Source organism: Gymnoscopelus braueri, assembly GCF_963280865.1.
Source record: "Gymnoscopelus braueri genome assembly, chromosome: 1".
Lineage (NCBI taxonomy): Eukaryota > Metazoa > Chordata > Actinopteri > Myctophiformes > Myctophidae > Gymnoscopelus > Gymnoscopelus braueri.
In genome coordinates, this window is record NC_137603.1 from 39,083,847 (window position 1) to 39,105,745 (window position 21,899).

The 21,899-nt window shown below is 41.7% G+C and overlaps 2 protein-coding genes across 2 annotated transcripts; one reads left to right on the top strand and one right to left on the bottom strand.

Moving 5' to 3' along the window:
• Positions 1-216: 216 nt before the first annotated feature.
• On the top strand, positions 217-6,574 carry LOC308088579 (E3 ubiquitin-protein ligase MARCHF3; the record flags this gene model as incomplete). The annotated part of the gene is made up of 4 exons (XM_080433099.1): positions 217-380; positions 735-930; positions 4,372-4,578; positions 6,416-6,574. The coding sequence occupies 4 exons, from the start codon at positions 217-219 to the stop codon at positions 6,572-6,574; spliced, it is 726 nt and encodes a 241-aa protein (XP_080289225.1).
• A 592-nt stretch (positions 6,575-7,166) lies between these two features.
• On the bottom strand, positions 7,167-20,990 carry lmnl3 (lamin L3). The gene is made up of 12 exons (XM_080436461.1): positions 20,912-20,990; positions 19,575-20,000; positions 16,682-16,838; positions 16,442-16,567; positions 15,907-16,077; positions 15,000-15,125; positions 14,174-14,394; positions 11,992-12,211; positions 11,116-11,223; positions 10,589-10,705; positions 8,911-9,021; positions 7,167-7,779 (listed from the first exon to the last, which is right to left on the bottom strand). The coding sequence occupies exons 2-12, from the start codon at positions 19,976-19,978 to the stop codon at positions 7,744-7,746; spliced, it is 1,797 nt and encodes a 598-aa protein (XP_080292587.1). The 5' UTR covers positions 19,979-20,000; positions 20,912-20,990; the 3' UTR covers positions 7,167-7,743.
• Positions 20,991-21,899: the final 909 nt, after the last annotated feature.

Here is a 21,899-nt window from a genome sequence, read left to right on the forward strand (position 1 = left end):
TAATTAATGTTTACTACTTATTGATACTTAAATTACATCTATGAGGGGCTATTACAAGTTATGTTTATAAATGTATATAATATAAGATCTGACAAACATGAGTAGAACTCAGTACATTAACGTTCTGCCCCTGATGTCTCCATTTCTTTTCCTGTCTGGTTACAGGGTGGAATGATGCTCCTGAGAGAGGCCTGAATGGCCCCTTATGTAGCAACCATGACAGCAGAGCAGCCCCTGGGCCTGTGGGTGGGCAGCCCTGCAGGGGAGGTGAAGTCTGCGCCTGAGGACGGGCAGGGGGAAGAGCCAATCATCCACAACGAGGAAGTAATTGTTGGTTATGGCGATGACCATTCGGTAGAACACAGGACCACCATTGATAGGTAATGGCCAGAATTTAGCATATCTAGCACTTCATACTGTACTGTACACACACACAATCATGCTCAAGGAAATGTGCGAAACAGACATAAACATCCTCTACGTCACCGTTTCTTAACGTCTGGTCTGGGGCCCACCAAGGAGTCCATTGGACACTTGTGGGTCTGTAACTCGGAGTGTACCAATGGAACAAAATGGAACCTTACGGGTCCATTTGGTTCCATTGGTACACTGTTTTTTTTTACTTTTTTGTCCGCGGTATATCAAACTGTCCTTGATTAAAACGTTTGAGAATCACTGCTTTAAATTTCTCTCCTGACTACCTACTGTGGTCCTTTGTTCACCTACCTGACCAGTGAGGAGCCATTCTGTAGAATTTGCCATGAGGGTGGAGGTTCTGGGGAGCTGCTCTCTCCCTGTGAGTGCTCCGGCACCCTGGCCATGGTGCACCGGACATGTCTGGAGCATTGGCTCACCACCTCTAACAGCAGCCACTGTGAACTCTGCCACCACCAGTTTGCCCTGGAACGCCTGGCAAAGCCCTTCACTGAGGTAAGACGCCACACTACACAAATAATGGCACCCACGCTCACAGAACATTCATGGGAATAGCATCCTCTTGCCTTTTATGTTGACTTGACGTTGCAATGTGGTGAAAATTATTAGCAACTCACTGTAAATACGTTTGACATTTTACATGCGAGTGAATTGCCTGTTTGTGGTTCATGACTCAACACGACTGATTCACATTCTCTCTATTTATTGTTATCACTCATATAAGAGTATGACTGCTGGTCATTTGAGTACTCCCACTTTTCTTACCTTTAATTAGTTAGTTGATATTTTATTAAAGGCCAAGCAGGTTACATACACATACAGACAGTTGATGAGTTGGAAAGTTCAAGCATCACACTTGTTAAATACACCAACACTGAAACATAAATACAAAATAGACAACTCAGTGGGTGTGAATTGCTGAACTTTTGTTTCCTCAATGAGCAGACATAGCCTATATCAGCTCTAGTGGGAGGAGCTACTATTGGAACTGGTTTCACATTGGAGCACATGCTGCTCTCACTGGACTGCATTTAAGCCTAAAGCCACTTAGCTTGAGAGCCAGATTAGATGCTGCTTCCTTCCCACGCTGCCTCTGCACAAGACAGGACAGGACAGGCCTCGGTATAATTGGCTTCCTCCTCTTCCTATTGCATGTGAAGCCAGCGCCTGTAATCTCCTGCTTACGGGCCATGTGTCGCTTCATGTTAAGGTACACACTGAACATTTCAAACCTGCTGTATAATATTACAGAGCATACACATGCTCACGCATGCTCAGAGACACACACCTACACCCGCATTCTCTTTTTTTTAAAAGATATTTTTTGGGCCTTTTTCTGTCTTTATTGATAGGAACAGTTCTGACAGGAAATGGGGAGAGAGATTGGGGGTGACACGCAGCAAAGGTCAGCGGGAGCAGACCAGCCTAGGTGCCCAGACGGTTACGCCAACCGTCTGGGCCTACAGCTGCATTCTCCCTCCATCCCTCCCTCTCTCTGTCCCTCTCTCTCATGCATAACACACCTGCCATCTATCTCTGATGTACAGACACACACACGAACATGCTCTCTCATGCACAGACACTCCTGCATGTTCTCTCTCATGCATACACACACATGCATGCTCTTTCTCTCATGCACTTATCTCTCAAGAACAGATTACAAACAGCAGAGGGCGCTGTTTTTCATTCTCATTTGGCTTTGGGTTCCCAGATTGCTCATGCACAAACACAAACCTACATGTTCTCTGTCTTTCTCTAATACACAAACACATCTACATGCTACATCGTGAGGCTTTCCAGGTGGATCGCGGCTGTCTTGCAGCAAGCAGCATCCCAGAGGAACGGATGTGTTAGAAAAGAGACAGAAAAACGCACTTGTTTTGTGTGCACTGCACTGACTGTGTCAGTTGTTTATCACAAATCCCTACAGACAACTTGTCTTGTGGAGGATGGAAAGTGAAAGCGAGAGGAGTAAAGTGACCACTAGGTCAGTTGGTCTAAACAGCAGCTTTTTATCTGGAATCTCCTGAGGGGTTTACTCAGTGGCACCACACACACACACACCCTTCTCCCTTTATCACGCACGAACATGCCTACACCTACCTCTTAGTATTCTGTCTAGGCTAAACGACTAAATGGGAATGTATACAATATATTTTATTTGAATTTCATTCTTTGTCAGGTGTGTACAGGAGTCTGCTGCCTGCAGCATCCAACAACCTTTCAGCGTTCCTATGGTGCACACTGTGCATTCTGTGGGCAACTATGACACCAAAACACTTAACTTTTGTGTAGGCTACTTGTATATGAGATCATGTAACAAATACAAATCATTAATCTGTGCAAATGGCGCTCTTAATGATTACTTCAGAAGCCTGAAGTATGATGATGTCTACAAATGTACCTGATTCATGAGATTGAATGTGTGGGCATTGCTGCTCCACTCCTCACTTCTTCTGTAGGGTCATCTGGCGTCATGTGAAGTAGGTCATCTGGCTTCATATGTAGTAGGTCATCGCTGTATCTAACTGACAGTTTGGTCCAAATAAAATCCATCATTTTTATACTTTCCTCAGTTAATGAGTCACAGACACAGACAGGATGCAGTTAAAGTCCATCTAGTTAAATACACGCAGAAAACAAGTAACATGTTATCAGCTTGCCTGGCATTGTTGCGGTTATTACACCTTTTATTTTTATCGTGTTCAGGTTTCGCTACCCAGCATTGGCTCCCTTCCTTTCCCTTCCTCCCCCTCTCCTGTCTCTCCTGATGATCGAGCTCTGGTCTGACGTCGTCACACACAGCAAAAAACATTGCCCAACAATCAAACATTGCCTGCATCAGGCATGTCCATATTTGGGCATAAACCAGGCAAGGGGGACAACAACGTTGATTTGCACTGTGTCAAGGATCTCCATATAACTCCATGAAACTGTTGCCTAACAAGGATTTGCACTGATGGTGGCAATTTCCATATTGTGCATAATCTTCTGGACAGGCACAAACACCCATTTTCCAGGCATTTGATGTGTGGATTTGCGCTGACGACTGGCATTTCCATATTTGTTGATAATACAGCCGGAGATCTACCCGTCGTTGCCGAGATTATTGCATGGACAATGTGTCATGAATGTCCAGTCCATTTATGGGCCTATCTGTGCGCCCACCACAAGCAAGACGCTAGCAAGTGGGCACACGTCACTTGTACCCAGCCAAAGCGAGGACAGCGTAGCCAATGAAAACTGACCATTGTTTTCACTTGTTTGGATTGACCAGTCACAGCTTGATGTTCACACGCTGTGTCCAATATTTGTATTAATTATTATTTTTTTCTTTCTTTGTCATTTAACCTCCTGACATAGGACTGGGAATGAGTTAAAATGATTATCTACCTAGTGAAGGAATGTTTACTACCATTATCCAAACTTGCCAATTATTAGACCAATTCAATTTAGAGAACTTTCACTGAAACAATCCACCTCAAAGATATCAAAATTATTCATACTAGATCGGGTGACTTATGAGACATCCCTTTGGGGCTGATGTCAGGTAGGCTATGTGGTTGTTTGGCAGAGGGCTTAACACAAGCAGGTGAAAAATGATGCAACAGAGGACTAGACATGGCCACACCACAGCACCATTGCCTTACAGATGCATTGCAATAACAGGCGGCAACGGTTTTAACTCAATTAGTTTTTACAAAGTGAACTGAATATTTTAGGATCAGCTAATTGAGGATGTACTTAAAATATGAATATCTTTTAAAAATATTCCTTTCATTATTCTGATGTAAACTAATGTGCAGGATGAATGAAAGATGCATAATCACCCATACAAACTGCTCCAATGATCAACAGCTGTGTCAAATCATAATAGTCCATTCCCAGAGGCTGAGTGGACTTTATGGTTAATTTGCTTTAACTTCTTCTCTATAGTGGCTGTACTCTCCGTCCATGCAAAACCAGAGGAGAACATTGTGTGGGGACGTCATCTGCTTTCTGCTCATCACTCCTCTGGCCAGCCTGTCAGGGTGGCTGTGCGTGCAGGGTGCCATGGACCTGTATCCCACCAACACCATGGAGGCCATAGGACTCCTTTTCCTCACCCTGACACTCTTCACCATATATGTCTTCTGGACTGTGGTAAGCTAAGGATCAATCATGTACAGTCACACTGCATTTAGCTTTCAACCTTAAAGGAGCATTTCACCCCTGGAAGAAGTTCCAGGGGTGACCACAGGGGGGACCACAGGGGGGACCACAGCGTATCACTGCCTATAACTTCAACTCCCAGAATGCTTTGGTGCCTTGTGGCAGGGGAGGTTCCATGTGGGTGTGATCTCCAACAATAACATCCAAACAGCATGCCAGTGTCGCCATGTCTGCTTATTATAAGCGGCTTCTTTCTAAAATGTAGTTGATATTTGGGCTTGTTTCCAAATGTTTTGATTGCTGTTTAAACCAGTGGTTCTCAAACATGTTCATGTATTTTTCCACAGACCCCCATCTGAAATTATAATTTGTGGCAGGGAGCCCCTAACAAATATGTGTCAAAAATATTCCACATTTTGAAAAGCAAATAAAAATATTTTGCAAAAAATCCACATTTTGGACTTTTTCCCCCTCAAGATTTTTTTGTAAATAGCAGATCTACAAGCTCACAATGGGTTGCGAAGCGTTGTGAGCTTGTAGATCAGCAATTTTCAAATATATAATATCCCATGTCTAGGTAAAGTGCTCTTGGCATAGTTATTTTTCTTTTGGGCTTGTTTTCATAGACCTGGCTGCTTATTTCTCTCACAATATCTGGCAACACTGGCTGTCCTCGCAAACGTTCATCTAGTTACATATTATGTCCAAGGATTCGTTAGTGATGTCATATCACTGGGACATATAAGTATCTTCATGCAGTTTCACTTCCGTGTCGCATAGTATTGACATCACTGTCACATCCTTGGTATTATGATCCTAGCCTTTCGTGACGGTGTTTGTTTACCAGCGCTGCTACTCCACGCTGTATATTTTTTTTTCAAGCTTGCGCTTATGAAACACTACACAGGATTATTATTTCATGTCAACATTCAAGTACAACTATCAGAAGATAACTCAGGTAAAGTAATGCCTCACTCTGCAAGGGCCGCTCGCCGCAGCTAATGGGAGTGGCCGAGTGGCGAAAGAAGGTTGAACAAAGTGTTACGGACACCCCATTGGGGCTGTCTTTTGAGATGGTCTGACTGAGACACGCCGAGACATGTAGTGCGGAAAGGAATGAGACCAATCTCTCATGATGCAAATAACGTCACGAATATTGCGAAGATTACTAGATATCTAAAAACACAGATTATTCACAAAAAAAACCCAGGATCTTGTTTCTTGACTCCTAAACTTCATTAAAAGACCGAAAACTTCTTCCAGGGGTGAAATGGCCCTTTAAAGGTTCGATGACATTCATTCTCACTTTTATTTTTTATGTTTTTTTGGGGGTTTTATGACCTCAATTACACCCAAAAAAATCTGAACTTTGAACATTCAGTGGATTTTCTGTGGTCTGGGGTTTTCTGAATAATTAGGCTGAAAAGTAATCTGAGCTTGGCCCTTCGACAGTGAGGTCACAGTCAATTAATCCCGCCCACTCTCCTCCTCGCCCCTCCCCTCCCCTATCCTTTCCTTTCGGGGGGGGGGCGGAGCAGAGGCGATGATTGACAGGCAAAATCCCTCACCAGCGACACCCGCAGGCAAAGATTTCTTTTTTCATTGCAGTTGAAAAGGCTTTAGAAATGTGAGACAAAAACACCTACAGTGAATCACTGGAGTGGAATTTTCAGTTAAAACTTTTTGTACACGTTTGAAGGACCAGGACAAAGACTCTGAATGTGGTGTAAACATGAATGTCATGATACCTTTAAGGAATTTCTTCTAGGAAAAATGGTTCAGTGCCACCCATGCTCAGACTCCTCCCTCCCATCTTTTCTTCCTCCAGGTATCGCTACGTTACCACATCCACCTGTTCCAGACATGGAAAAAGACAGACCAGAGTGTGAGACTCCAGGTCCCCCTTCCGGCAAACGCCACAGCCACACACCACCAGGCCCTGTCGCTCTACTTTTTCAGCAAGACTAACAAAGATACCATGGTGTAGGTCTAAATGGATCCAGTCTACAACACCCAACCTCAAACACAAGGGAAGGATGAAGCTATACGTATACAGAGAGGGATTATGCATTATTGAGAACGCTTTAGTGTACTTTAGTCATTTTGAACAAGCCATGAAGCTCAATTGTTTTAACTTTTTTTTTTTACTGCCAAGACTATTGAGGTGAAGGAAACAGCCTTTTAGTGTTTCCTACAACTTTTTGATAAATTAATGAAAACATTGTCAATTGCAAGGACATTATTCTTGGTGGAAGCTTTAAAGGGGAAAACACTATCCGGTTTAATTGCCTTGACATCTCAAAGAATCGGAACCTGCTTCAAGTCTACAATAAGTCAGACTCGCGTCATTTCCTGTGGAAGGCGACAGTGAAGCATGTCTAACCTGAGAAGGTTTTCACAAAAGGTAAACTGCTACAACTCTGTAGTTCCAATGAAGCAGCTTTAATTCTGTGCAAGACAATGGATGAATAAACAACATTTTAACAACTGCATTTGCTTAGAAAAATCTTTATTATGCAAACACTAATATAATTAAAATTTGTTCACACAATTGGCATTAAAAGAACTGTAACCCATCTCTTTGAAAAGGAACAGTTTTTCTATGACTGTGGCACAGAAACTCAGCATACTTTAAGGTAATAAAGCTAAAGCTGCATTCACATTGGGCTGGTAGACAGTGGGCTGGGTATTGTGGGCAAAATCTTTAAGCGTTTAAAATCTTTGCTGTGCTCCGCCAAATCGTGTCCGTTTGCCACAAGTCCGCAAACTAAAGCCTGCTGCAACAGATTTATTTATTTTAGAATATATTCCTACATATAATGATTTGGAGCGGTTTGGGGAAAAGGGGAACCGTTAGAATTTAATTGTAGTTTGTTGGCATCAGTTTGTATTGCTGGAATATAGCAGAATTAGCAGCTGGGTCCTCATGGCAGAATGTACCCGTTTCCTTAAGTGATTCCAATTTGAATGAGCACTATAATGGGCAACTCATTTGGTAAAACTTCATGGTGTAACAAAAAAATGCCTACACCGAGTCAGTTTGTCAGTGAGCCAACTGTGTCTGGTGCCATCCAGAGAACAACGAGATACCAAACAGTCCCAAAGCTAAAGGCAGTCCAGGCTATGGGTTCAGTGTGAGGTTGGAAGGGGGTTGAGTTACATAACAGCACAGCTTGCCTCCCTAGATGAATCCTAGAAAAGACACAAAACATCAAAAGTTACAGAAAGTACCATTAGACACACATGGACTGATTGACAAGCAATGACCATTTAGCACATAGGCAGTGCAGCATGCCAAGCCATGAGGGAGTGGTTGGTTAGTATTGATGGCAATAAATGAATGCATGGAATGTAGATGATAAAACCACCACATCATCCTACACATTGGAACGGATTAGTTCTCTGTTGGGGGAAACTACTAACCTGGCATTCATCAGGAAAATCTAGTACACTTGACCAGTTTCAGTTGAAACATTACTACAACCACTTCATTCTAGTGTGAGCATCTAAGGCCTCTTTTTTTGGAAAACAAAACCAAGGCATGCTGTGACTAGACTTTGACTGCAAATTGGCATTAAGCAAAGCACAGCAGCTCATATGCAGAGGGATATACAGGGCAGGCGATGCAGTAACACTAACAGCACAGTACACTCCTCACCTATCATACAGCCGAGTGCTTGTCCCCCTGCACTCAGACTCAAGACACAGAACAAAAATCACAGATCGATTTTCTTTTCTTTGGCTTCATAGCACGCAGGGGATGTAAACAGAGTGAAAACTACAGTCAACCTTTGAATGCCAGTAACAACCACTGTCTGTTGATGCCTAGTCTCGAGATACAAGTTGGCTCCCACAATTTTCAAACGCTTCCGCCTAACAGCCTAACAGTCAACTTCGGAAGCTCTAAGAAGGAGTACAAAATAAAGTAGATGTCCCACCTCCCCCACTTCCGTGCCGCCTGTGCTGTCGCATAAATAACTGGAAACTATATTAGTCAAAGCCCAACATATCTGGAGGATTCCCTCTTGGGATAGTGGTTAAGATGTTTGACTTTAGTGTTCCTTATTTTGGATGTTACACAAGCTGCTCAGCAGAAATAAAAATATATTAAAACACTTTTGTGTGAATGCTGCATTGTGATTGTTTGAATACTTCCGGCCTCAAGAGCAGATGACAGTTTCTGGTGTTCAACTTTTACGAGGCGGAATTACAAACTAAGCATTCGAAGATTGTGGAAGAGATAGCCTGGCTTCTGAGAGACTAGTTTATGCCAATGTGCTTACATTTTGTTTGGATGGCCTTTATGTGCATGCATATGCTTACCGGTCTCCTTAAATGCTGAATGTCACGACCCTCCATGTACTCTTCATGAAACATCATCTCAGTTTCATCCTCATCCGCCTGTACGCACACCACATGGCGCTCTGCTGTCTCCTGTAGGTCAGCAGAGAATAAGATCAGGCAAGATCAGGCCCGGTAACATAAGATACAGTATGTTCTCACTTTTCAAAAGGCCCAATCCAGGTTTGTTTTTAACAAATGATTTACCTCTCTTGTACATTTTTTGTTTGATTTGTAGATGGAAAATATTCCATTTCCTCCATCATAAATAATAGGCAAGTTTTACTCTAATCTTTACCAACCTAAACAAACCTACCTATTACAGCCCCCAAAATACAGACAGTGAAATATATATAATTGTAGCTTTCTATTCAAAACAAAACACCCATTTTTGGTGGTGGGGTCACTCATTCTAGAGATGCCGTGATCCGATTAATAGATCGGATATCGGCGCGATATCAGCAAAAAAAAAAGGGAGATCGGATCACATCAAAACGCTCCATTCCAGTACTCTATTCCAGCAGTTCTATCCAGCACTTCTAACCAGCCCGTTGTAAAACTGTTTGAGTAATATCACTTGATCAATCCTTTTTTAACATTTTGTTTTAACATATCAGTAATAAAAGTAAAGATAAGTAATAAAAAGTAAAGTAAACGGAGCGTGGACCGCAGTCGTGGCCGCGCACCTCATGTTGTACGGGCTGACAAAGTCCGTGCAAGAAACACAGAAGTGCGCAGTGCGTCCTGATCAAGACTTCATTCAAATTCTAAGTCATCCACACAAGTATGTTTATAAATACCTTGCGACTGTTAAGTTACATCAGCCGATCAAACAATACGATTTGAAACGCAAGCGACATTTTGGCTGAATTAACACTCGCTTTTGCGACATAAGCCTCTCTCTCGCAGTGGTGTAAAGTAACCAAGTACATTTACCCAAGTACTGCACTTAAGTACAACATGAGATAAACAGTATAGAGACTATTATGTGCCGTATCGGTATTAATCGGATCGCAAAAATCTTCTGATCGCATCAACTCTAACCCATTCATTAGTTTTCTCACTTTTTATTTTCTGTACACAGCAGAGAAGACCATAAACTAACGCCATCATTGTCGACAAACTATGGTATGCTTTGGAAAATGGTTGGTATAAATATTAGACTAATATTCAGTTGGTTATCCCTTCGTTTACATGAGGGACAGTAACACTACAGACACATTTCATCTAGGGGTGCAAAATTAAACATCTATAATTTAATAAAAATAATTGATCATAATTGACACTTTTTGCATGTCATTCATTACTAGTGAAGGCTTACAAAAAAAGTAAAAATTACACACAAAGAACCCTAGCAACCCTGTTCTGGGGGAAATTTGCCAAAAAAAATGCTGATCTAAAAGTTTGCCCCAAAGACATTTCATATAGAGGGGGGCACACCAAGTACAGAGGCAACTCATATCCAGTTCATTAAGTATAGTGGGTTCAAGTGGTTAATCGAAAAAGCAATTGATAGGCTAAGGATAAAAAGAAAATAATCGAGAGTTGCAGCCCTAATTTCATCTAAGCTGGCTCAGTGTGAAGACTGTTGCAAAGCTGATGACTCCAAGCAGTGTTGTGTTTCAGTCTCTGTGCCGTCACATTCAGAACTTTAAGTTACCTCCTGTCCAGGGCTGAGGAGGACAATCCTCACATCTATGACTGGGCCCCAGCTCTTGTGGGCCTGCATGACTATGTTCCCGGAGTCAGTCTGGACTTCCGTATCTGCAGCCCAGATCTGACAAAAAAACAAAACATAATCCCATTATGAAAAACAAAATGTAACGTTTTAAACTAAAGTATACCATGGCCATACATATATCTACAGTCCCTGACAGTTTAAGCTCTTCTATGCTCATCATTAAATAGCATGTAATCATAACAGTAATACACAAAACGTAGCAGCCGTCTGGTGTACTGGATAGTAAACAGCTTTTGTTTGCCATTTTTCTCAATTATGAAATCTCTTTTTTTGTTGGTCAAGCATGATAATGCAGTGCCATTGAATACACAGTATTCTGATGATGTCCCTTAAGTATATATATATATATATATATATATATATATATATATATATATATATATATATATATATATATATATATATATATATATATATATATCGCATATGTACGTAGAACTACTCACAGTGAGCGTCTGTCCCCCATGCAGGACACAGGAAGGAGGGATGTGGAACGAAACATCTGCTATGTTTGGGTGAGTCCTTCTAACCACCCATCCCCCTAGTGGCTGCTCCTGGAAATGCAGTACATGTGAGAATGTCAGGAAAGCTGAGGCGAAGCTGAGGCGACTATGGTTAACACACCAACTGGGACAAATTAATTAAACCCAATTATTTTCTACAGATGCATCTAAAAAAATGAATTGTGGAAAAGTGAAACGTCGTTAATATTTTCTAGACACATTGTGCATAAAGTGAAATATTTGAAACCTTTGAGTTTTAATCTTGATGATTATGGCATACATACAGCTCATGAAAATCAAAAATCCATCTCAAAATATTAGATTACATAAAACTAATAAAAGAAAAGGATTTAAAATACAGAAATGGCTACCATCTGAAAAGTATGTTAATTAAGTTAGAGACTCTTTGGTCTTTGGTCAAGAATAATCATTTTGGTCAAGAATAATCATTTATTGCATGCAGTTTGGCCGTGTGACTCTGCTCCTGTATACTACAGATTATCTGTGCAAGCATAACACCAAATATCTGAGATCACAAACCCCCCAGAAGCAGAGCATAACATACAGTTATTGCATAACAGCAGCACTCTCAGCCATCTCAAAAGGCAGGGCAGAATGAACAGAGATGACCATTTCAGAGATTGATGGTACTCGCTTCATGAAGATTATGTTTAATCATTCATAAAAAACAGAACTGATGCCAAAATTCAGTTTTTGCTTTAGAGAGGAGAGTGAAGCGACAGGTAGCTGAGATGTTGCAACCGCAACCATACGGTGTACAATCCACAAGCGTTAACAGTTGGTGACAGAGCATCTTACCGCATCAGAGTTGTTCTTCAGTATAACGTAGTTGCCTTCTACATCAACTTCAGCGATGCTAATGGGACCATGAGCTTTCGAATTCGTGGACATCTTGTAGGCTGGTGTACCGACACTAGACCCCTCGAGTTTGCGTTTCTTCCCCCTCATCCTACGTTCACCGTGTGCATGCGTCCGTGGCACTGCCGTGTGCTGAGGGGGGCTCGGTGACAGCTGCAGTCTGTAAAACATGGGAATTTAGGATAAATAAATAAGCTAGTTCACTCAAGGCAGGTGAAATCAAGACTTTGTGTGATTTGGCGATCATCAGAGTTAAAGACTATGACTAGGTTCAATAGACCATATTCACACGGCGGCCATGTTGCTATTAAGTCAATGAAGTGCCACCCCGTTTCCACGGCAACGGGGTGGCACTTTCAATGTTAAATTCCAATATGGCCGCCGTGTGAATATGGTCTATAGCCGGTTCAGAGTAGGTGAATTATTAACATCCGATTAGCTCAGAGCTAAACAAACCCAATCTTTTTCCCCCAAATGAGAAGTCTTTCTTATGTCGTAACTGAAAAGGGTATTGTCACCAGAGCTGCCAGAGATAATAAACTGATCGATGCAATACACGATGCAATACATTCTCAATAAAATATTTGATTTTGGGTGGGGCACATTTCAATTTAAACTTATCATAAATAATCACCGTTTAGTTATCATTTACCGTCTTCCAGCCTAAGTTCGAGGGCTTCTGGAGCAACTATACTTTTAGTTGTGTCACCTCAGCTTCACACAATTCGGTTGAATTGAAATCGTTCAATTGATTGTGTGTATTCATACACAAAATAAATCAAATGTTGTGGACAGTCTTTACATAGGTCTGTGAAGTCCAATTAATTGTAATTGATTTAACCAATTATTAAAATGTATATATCAATTTGTTAATGTTTCCATGTCATCTTTCCATGTTGCTTTGTTGACATTTAAAAAAAGTATTTTATAGACATTGGACAAAAAACCCATCATGATTCTCAATTAATAAAAAAAAGGTAATCAGTAGAATGTAGTTGCAGGTTTTCACCTGCTGTAAAAGTTTTACTGAATCTGAACACTTTCTATTATGAAGCACATGTCTATGATGCATTATAAACACAAGCAGATTATAATTAATTATAAGTATAACACTGTATATAAACACTCAAATACTCATCCTTATAACACATAATAAAGAGTAATCATAACACCTTATAAACAGTAATTATAAACACATTATAAAGAACAGTAAGTTATAATACTTTACCTTACCATTATGTTTTATGGCAAGGACCGTGCGTATGATCATTGTAATACATTATAATAATTATACAATGCATTATAATCAATGTTGTGCTTACTGGGTGCGTCAAGTAATTATTCCTGGTGGTGTAGGTATTTTTATGTGTCGTTCTTCCATAGATAGGAGTTGGTCACATTTGGCAAAAATAGCAGAATCAAAAGCTCACAATGCAACACATGAGCTTGTAGATATGCTATTTTTGCAAAGCTATGCAGGATGGTGTAAAGGGAAAGTATAGACCCCTGGGGGACTCGGGACCCGACATCGTTGGCTATGCTCACCTCAAATTGATGACAGATTGAGACCTCAAATTGATGGCAGCTTGAGAAATGGCGATGAGATACCCATTTTTTGGTCTGTGAAAGTTTGATAAATGAGAGCAAATTCTCACATAGAAAATAGCTGGTAGCAATGGCTTTTCCCATACTGTATATTGCATTGTGCGCCACTAGCATCTAGCCAGATAAAATGAAGCCATACTCGACGCAGGCTGTAGTCCAATCTCTCAATACTACACCACACACACGTGAGCTGTGGTTGAAATGTAGCGTTTTTTCCTACACGACTTGTGAAAACAGACCTGTTAGATTGTAGAGGAGTTCTTTTTGGCACATGACGTCGTGCTATGGAGTGTAAATTAGGCAGTAGTATTGGCAAGGCATTAACATCATACTCGATGGTATAGCGTCAAAGCAGTTCAGTGCTATATAAAATCTAATCATGAAACTACAATAGCACGTCATTAAGGATAATGACATTAACTTTAATTATGTCTAAATTAAATGTCAATTACTGCACATGAAATAAGCACAGATAGCAGATGACTGCTCTCATCTAGTGTTTGCCGTGTGTAAATACCTCTGCTCCTCTCCTTCCAACATCTTTCTATAGGCATTGATCTCCATGTCCAGGGCCAGCTTGACGTCCAGCAGGTTCTCATAATCCTCGAGCTGGCTGAGCATCTTGCTCTGCATATTCTGCATCTCCTGCTCCCTCTGACCGAGCCTCTGACTCCACAGCTCCCGCTCCCTATCCAAGGTCCTTTCCAATTCCTGGACTCGACTCTCCAGTACTGCTTTCTGACAGACACAGAGGAACATTTCTAAAATATTATTCGTGCCGTTTGAAAAACAGGAAAACAAGACTTTGCAAGCAATAGACATTCCAATAGTAGAGCCACTTAGTGACTTAATCACTATACTGCACTGCAACGGTGATCAATTTGCATAACAAATTAAGATTCATTACAACTATGAGAAGAAAATGTCCATTCAGAAATTAGGAAGGATTAGGATACTTGACCGTATAAGTATATTATAGAATGAGTCGTTCTAAAACAATTAGTAAATATAAATGCTGCGCTTGCATCTATAATTATACAGTGTATACGGGTATCGTGCCAAAGCCAACTATGAACTAACAAAGGAGTTTCCTGCTCGACTTGTCCATCAGTGAAAGTAGACATTTATGATCATTGTGAAACGCTGAGTGAGCTAATGTGTCATAAATTAGTCATGGTGGAACTCGCGTAAATAACTCTTGTCAATTACAAAAAAAAGGGGACAATTCCTGTCCATCCTGGTTTAGGCTACTAACCTCTTTCTGGTACTGCTGCAGCTGTGAGCTCTTGTCAATTACAAAAAAAAGGGGACAATTCCTGTCCATCCTGGTTTAGGCTACTAACCTCTTTCTGGTACTGCTGCAGCTGTGAGCTGAGGTTCTCCACCCGGACCTTTGTTGTAGTCAACTCATCTTTGGTGGCAGAGACGGCATCGCTCTTCCTCAATGCAGTCTCCTGGGCATTCTCTAGCTATGGTATATAGAGGATTGGAAGCAAACGTGCATATACAGTGATGAGATGATTGATTCTTTTGTGAAAACAAAAATAATTTTGTGTCCTTGAAAATACACGATTTATATGATCATGCATTCTAGCAGGGAAACAGACAAATTATACCGTTTTCCTTTACACAGACTCTCCAGCCTCGGTTTCACTTCTTATGCTGCATTCACAATAGTGGCGACAACACAACCAAACGTTTTCAGCTACATTGTCTCCAAGTTGCCGTGTCAAACAAGCCACACTGACTGCGTAAATGAAAAGGTAGGTTACTGGAGTGCTGAAAAAGTAGACGCCAGCTCAACTTATTTGTAGCCCGTCACGTAGTATCAGTAGCATCAGTTTGTAGCTTCATGTCGCCGACTTCCATTGAAAACAACTTTTAGCCTGTTGCTTTGTCGCCGCTAGTGTGAATGCAGCATTACATTGACTTCTACCTCTTTTACTGCTGTCAGCTCCATCTTCGCTCTGCTCACTGCACTGTCACATTGTGCTCTAATGTTTTCCTGCACAAAATGCCTGCATGTGGCTCCTTGACACAAAAGCTTAGAAAATAATTGTTAATTTACAAACTGAAACATTTGAGAGAGGGTTAAAGAATCTGGAAGAAAAGCGTGATGTGTGCAAGGCTACGTCATCTTGCATTGTTCCAACAAGTAAGGACAGCTGTGCACCTCTTCTGTGTCTGCAGAAACTAACCTTCGCCTAAGCTGACAGGAACTTAATGTTACAGTACTTTGTATTCACGTACCTTGGCATTGAAGTTGCGCTCCAGTTCTTCTTTGTACTCCTGGATCTGTACATCATGCTCCTGGCGGAGCTGTTGCATGGCCTCAGCCAGTTTAGTGTCAAACTCTACGCGCCTTCCTGAATCCACCTCCACCAGACGGCTTTCATGCTTGCGCCGGATCTCGTATAGCTCCTGCATGCAGACACAATATAGAAAGAATCAAATGATGCTGGAATGGCCCTACCACTAACTGCTCTGTGTCAATACAACCATACTTGTGGTATTTGTAATATGGAGATAACTTGCCCGTTTCACCACTGAAAATTTTCATTCACAGGTGCATGTCTTACAACTAGAATATACAGTATTGTGAAAAGGGTATAAAAGGTCCAACTGATCTAAGAGCAGGTCGTTGTGAGCTTTTTTTGCTTGTCTGAGGAAGAGCCTTGTGCTCGAAACATCCCCGCTTTCTTGCGAGTGTTTATTTAGTCTTCTCTACTCCCTTCAATGCATCTCACGCCTAATCACAGACTGGAGGCAGGGTTTTTCCAACTACCTGCTCACTGATGTTCCTCTCGAAGTCAAGCTGCTCTTTCAGCGTCTGCATCTGGTTTTCGATGTCCACTCGCCTCAGCATCTCCGAGTTCATCTGGGTCTTGGCGTCCGCCAGCACAGCATCCAACTAACACACATACACAATCAATACATGTAACTCAATACACTTGGTTATATCATTGAGCATCTTTAAAAATGTCGTCAGTGGGTTGGTAATGGCAACAGTATGTCTGGTCCATACATGTTTCTGCTGAGCTTGGAGTTCAGCAACATCACTAGTCAATCTCTTGGTCTTTCCTAGCTGGTTGCTGTAGTCAGCTTCCTTCGAGTTGAGGGCTTCCTCCAGATTCCTCCACTGAGTCACTGCATGAGCAAGGTCACCCTCTTTCTTCTGGTTCCTGAGGAACAAGATAAAATAGCAACTTTAATGTATAAACCATTTCATGCAGGTAGTATAATCCAAGAACTCTTCAGTACAATAAGGCTAACAAAAGTTGTATGATAAACAATCCAAGACCAAAAACTAAAAATGGGACAAACAATATGTTCTTGCATATGCAACACCTGGGATTCGAACTCAGGTCTCCTGCATAAGGGACACTAAAGCCAACCAGCTTATCCACTAGCCTAAAAGGCGGATTCCCTCTTGTTGGGAGACATAGGCTTTGGTCTTCAGGCAGAGGCTCTGAGCCACTCTGCTACTCAAAGCTAATACTTGTCTGTAATATGTCTCAATAGCCTCTCTAATGAAATCAAGATTAGTTTCTCCCTGGCAGTGAATGAACATTGTGGATTAAGTGACAGTAGCACTCATGATTCAAAGGAAATGTGTAAGCATATGTTCTGGCTCATAACTAGCAATCATTGGATGTAGAGGCTCAAAACATTAGATGCTATCAGCATCCAAGTTGCAAGAAGCTGCAGTGACAGCCCATCAGTCAACAGAAAATTCCTGATTGTATTAAACAACGATAAACTCACCAGTATTGCAGCTGTACGGAAAGCTTGTGTAAAGACTTTGTTTCAAAATAATTCACTGTCATGTTATGAGCAACTTTCTGTCAATAAACTGTGTGTTTGAGTTGGGAACCGCTCGTTTCCTGCGTACCACCCATTTTCAAATTGCACATATGGAGGACGCTGAGTGGTTAAAAGAACCAAGTTCTTCCAAACTAAAAAAAAAATAGCAAAAAGCTGCAAGACAGTGTGACAGAAAGTTGCTCATAGCATGAAAACGGCGGATTAAAAAAAAAGCAAAGTCTTGACAGGGACAAACAGGATAACCCAAGCTGTCCGTAGAGCTGCAATCTTGGAGTTTAAAGTCGTTTAATACAATCAGATTCTGTTTCATGAATAGGCCGTCAATGGAGCTTGTTGCAACTTCGACGCGGATAGCATCCAAGTTGCTTGCAGCTACATTTGACTATGCCATCTGTTCAGGGTTTGGGGCCTTGTTACATCAACTTAAAGTGTCTCATATTGTAAGACCAGAGTGTAGAAGACAGCGTTACATCATGCTTTGATCTCACTGCAAAGCGAGATGTTGCCTTCAGTAGTTCCAAACATTGGAACTTCCTCATTGAGCTAGAACTTGCGCATTCCATTCTTACAATGGGAGTCTACACTTGTGTCATCACTCATAGTTATATCACACTGTGTAAGACATAGGATAAAGCCAAACGGACCAACAGTAGTGTTGTTAACTACAGACAACGTACAGTACGTTCAATTTCATGATGATTAAGGTTCTTAGATACTGGCACTAACAGAACTAGCCCAAGAATGGCTGTGAAGATATTACATACATTTCATGTATTCCATATACACAGCCATAGATCATTCCCATCCGCTACAACTTGGCCATGTATTAGCACACGAAATGTATGCAATATCAGCCAGTCTAGTAAGATAGAATACTAGTCATATACCCAATGTATTTTAAAGGGAACATTTCAGAAACAGCAAGAAACCACTTCCTTGTCTTGATGCTCTTCCCGGTGACTAAAACTTGACTGCGTGCAAGATCAAGAGTAACGCGTGTAGGCACTGCGTCAGTGGGTTTCAACTAAATACACAGGACCACAATGGAAATAAGCGTGTTATCCTTTTAGCACCATTTGTATAAATCGTGCCACTGTACCTTTTTTGCAAACTGTTAACAGTGGTGGAAAGTAACTAAGTACATGTACTCAAGTACTGTACTTGAGTACAATTTTGAGGTCCTTTTACTTTACTGGAGTATTTCCATGTACTTTTGGTAAACACTTTTACTCAAGTAAATTTTGAATTCCAGACTTCTTTCCCTTTCAAAACAAATTTGGGTCATTTTATCATCTACTCAGGCTTTTGGGAGCACCCCAGACAGTTTTTAAGTTGCTTGATTCAGTATTTAGATTCATTTTATCAGACACGCCCCCTTCCTATACAAACCCATTGTAACTTCAAACTCTATTTTAAATTAATCGGAAACACCAGTCCTTGCTTCTAGTGATTGATATAGTCCCAATATGTGAGGAGACTGTTTTTCAATTACTTTTTTCATTTATTTTTTATATTTTTGGGGGGAAATGAAAAAAATAAAATACGATAAGTTATCGAAAAACGGCCTCCTCGCGTATTAGGAGGGCAGGATGAGTCACCAGAACCAAGGACGGGTGTTTTTGATGAATCCAACATGTTACAAATAGAGTTTGAAGTTATAGGCTAATGGGTTTGTATAGGAAGGTGGCTGCAGGGCCGGATTACCCATAGCCCGTAGGGGGCGAGTGCCCTGGGGCACCAGCAAATGGGGGCACCAATTTAATAATTGGTGCCCCCATTATTTAATAAGAATTAAATAACATAACCTTAACATAACCCTAACCCTAAAACCGAAATCAAGTAACCAAAAACAGAAAAGAAACGATTTCGGCGCGCGGGGGGCACTTCAACTTGAGGTCGCCCTGGGGCACCACATAGTGCTAATCCGGCCCTGGGTGGCAGGTCTGATAAAATAAATATCTAAATACTGAATCAAGCAACTTAAAAACTGTCAGGGGGGCTCACAAAAGCCTGAGTAGACCCAATTTTTAAAAAAAAGTGAAATACCCCTTTAAGTACACAATTTGAGAACTTTTTCCACCCCTGTCAATCACCTGGCTCTCAGTTTCGTGTGCTCCTCGGAGATATTTCCATAGTCGAGCTGCAAACGGGCCCGCTCGTTGGCCGTCTCGTCCAGGGACTTTCGGGCATCGGCCAACTCCTGCTCGTAGAGCCGCCGGACGTTGCTCATCTCCAGGGACTTGGACTCTTCTTTCTCGTCCAGGAGAAGAAGCATGGCTGATTTCTGACTCTCCAGCTTGATGACGCGCTGGATGTAGTTAGCCAGGCGGTCGTTGAGGTTTTGCAGCTCCTCTTTCTCCTGGACCCGGGAGAGACGAGTCGGGCTGGGACCGGACGGGGAGGATGCACCTGCAAGGCCGCCGGAGGACCGGGGAGCGGAACGCGAAGAACGTCCGCGGCCGCCTGAGGTGACTGGAGTGGAGGTCATGGAGGCCATGGTGGTGATGATGGTGCTACACCTGCAGCGTTTCACACACAAACACACAGGTTGGGATTCAGATCAGAAATAATATGTTAAAACAAACAATAACGCCGTGTTTCTGCTCAGCCGAAAATGACTGCTATAGTCCACTGCAACACGCTTTAAGAGCAAAACACAAGGTACAATTAGGAGCAATATAACAAGTTAATCATTGCATATTAGCAAATCTGGAGCTAGCCCCGTTTGGAACCGATAGCTCCGAGATGAGGTCCCGCTTCGAAAGCTTGCCCGGCAGAGTGAAACACCGGCGAACTGTGCCCAATATTGTTGATTATCATCCTTTTCCGTACATCGTTTCCAAAACGTAAGGTATGACCCCGTGCTCTCAAATGTTTTAAATGTTAGCGGTAAAGAAAATGTAACCGACGGGTTGAAACAAGCGCTTAAATCGCTTTTTTAGTCAACCTGTGGCCAGTCTACCTCCGTCCGCATGCGCAGTACTGCTTCCGTAAGGTTGCATTGGGAAAACATGGCACAGGCTGACAAAAAAACAACGATTCAAACGCTTGTTTCAACCCATCACTTACATTTTCTTTACCGCTAAAGTTTAAAACATCTGAAAGCAGGGACGAATAGCTTCACTTTTTGGATACGATGTGCGGAAAAAGGTAAGAAACAACAATATTGGCCACCGTTCACCGGCGTCGAACTCTGCCGGCACACTACGCAGTGGGACCTCATGTCGGAGCTATAGAGCGGAGAGAGAGGTTCCAAACGGGGCTACTAGCAATAGAACAAGTTCATCAATAGCCTATTCATTGCATAGCAAACCTGGAGCTGAGTCGACTCTTAAAAGAGCGCGTTAACAAACACGACCAAAAGTCCCTTATGTAAAAACACGCGGCTGAAATTAATCAATATTATGCGTTGAATGTTGAGTTTACTGACTGAAATGGGTGGAAAACACAACGCTGTGGTTATTATTGCAGCGGCACGGTAACAATAACTGAGCTCAGCTGATGCTACAGGGCAGCAGATGACTGGAGAGATGGTACGTCACTATCACAAGACTGCATTTAAAGGGCGAGGTAGCGGACTAAATACCAAAACGCTCGCCCCAAAACAAAGTCGCCCCGGGCGCAAATCCAGCGACCTCGGTACGATCTCTACCTGGTATTCCTAAACTTAACCTCAGTAAAACTATGCCTAACCCAAAAAGTATTTCTAACCTTATCCTCAGTAAATAATTACAAGAATGCAAGACCCGCCCCAGTGTGCGGTCGGCTGACAAAATGGGGGTGAGCGTGTTTTGGGCTGAGTCTTCCGTTTACCGGCGGACTGGCACCGAGACTCAGAGCACTCATTGGTTGATTGATTGATTGAATACTTTATTAACAGTTTGCAAATAGTACAGTGGTACGATTATACAATGGTGCTAAAAAAAGAAGAAGAAGGAAAACAGGGCTGTGTGGGCTTGTTTCCATTGTGGTCCTCTGTAGGCCTATACGATTCATCTAGAGACATTTAAAGACAATAACACATATAATACAATAATACAAGTACAATACAAGCAGTGGTGGAAAGTAACTAATTACATTTACTTCATTTCTGTACTTAAGTACAATTTTAAGGTACTTTTACTTTACTGGAGTATTTACAATTTTCAATACTTTTACTTCTACTCCACCACATCTCAGAGGCAAATATTGTACATTTACTCCACTACAATTATTTGAAAACTTGAGTTGCTAGTCACTTTGCTGATATAAATTATGATATTATAAAACATACATTCTCCTCATGGTTCTTTCATCTCAAGCTTCGCACTGCTCTAAGAACTTATGGGGTACCCTGGAATGCAGGTTTACCTCAACACCCATTGCTTCCAACAGTTACAACTAAGATAAAAAACAGTTTCCTTAATATATGACAAACT

Coding starts and splice junctions, on each gene's coding strand:
- lmnl3 (XM_080436461.1), bottom strand. CDS start 19,978: ATGGCCTCCATGACCTCCACTCCAGTCACCTCAGGCGGCCGCGGACGT. Junction 16,078..16,441: donor AGAGGAACATCAGTGAGCAG/GTAGTTGGAAAA, acceptor GTCTGCATGCAG/GAGCTATACGAGATCCGGCG. Junction 9,022..10,588: donor TCCTCAGCCCTGGACAGGAG/GTAACTTAAAGT, acceptor GCTGACCTACAG/GAGACAGCAGAGCGCCATGT.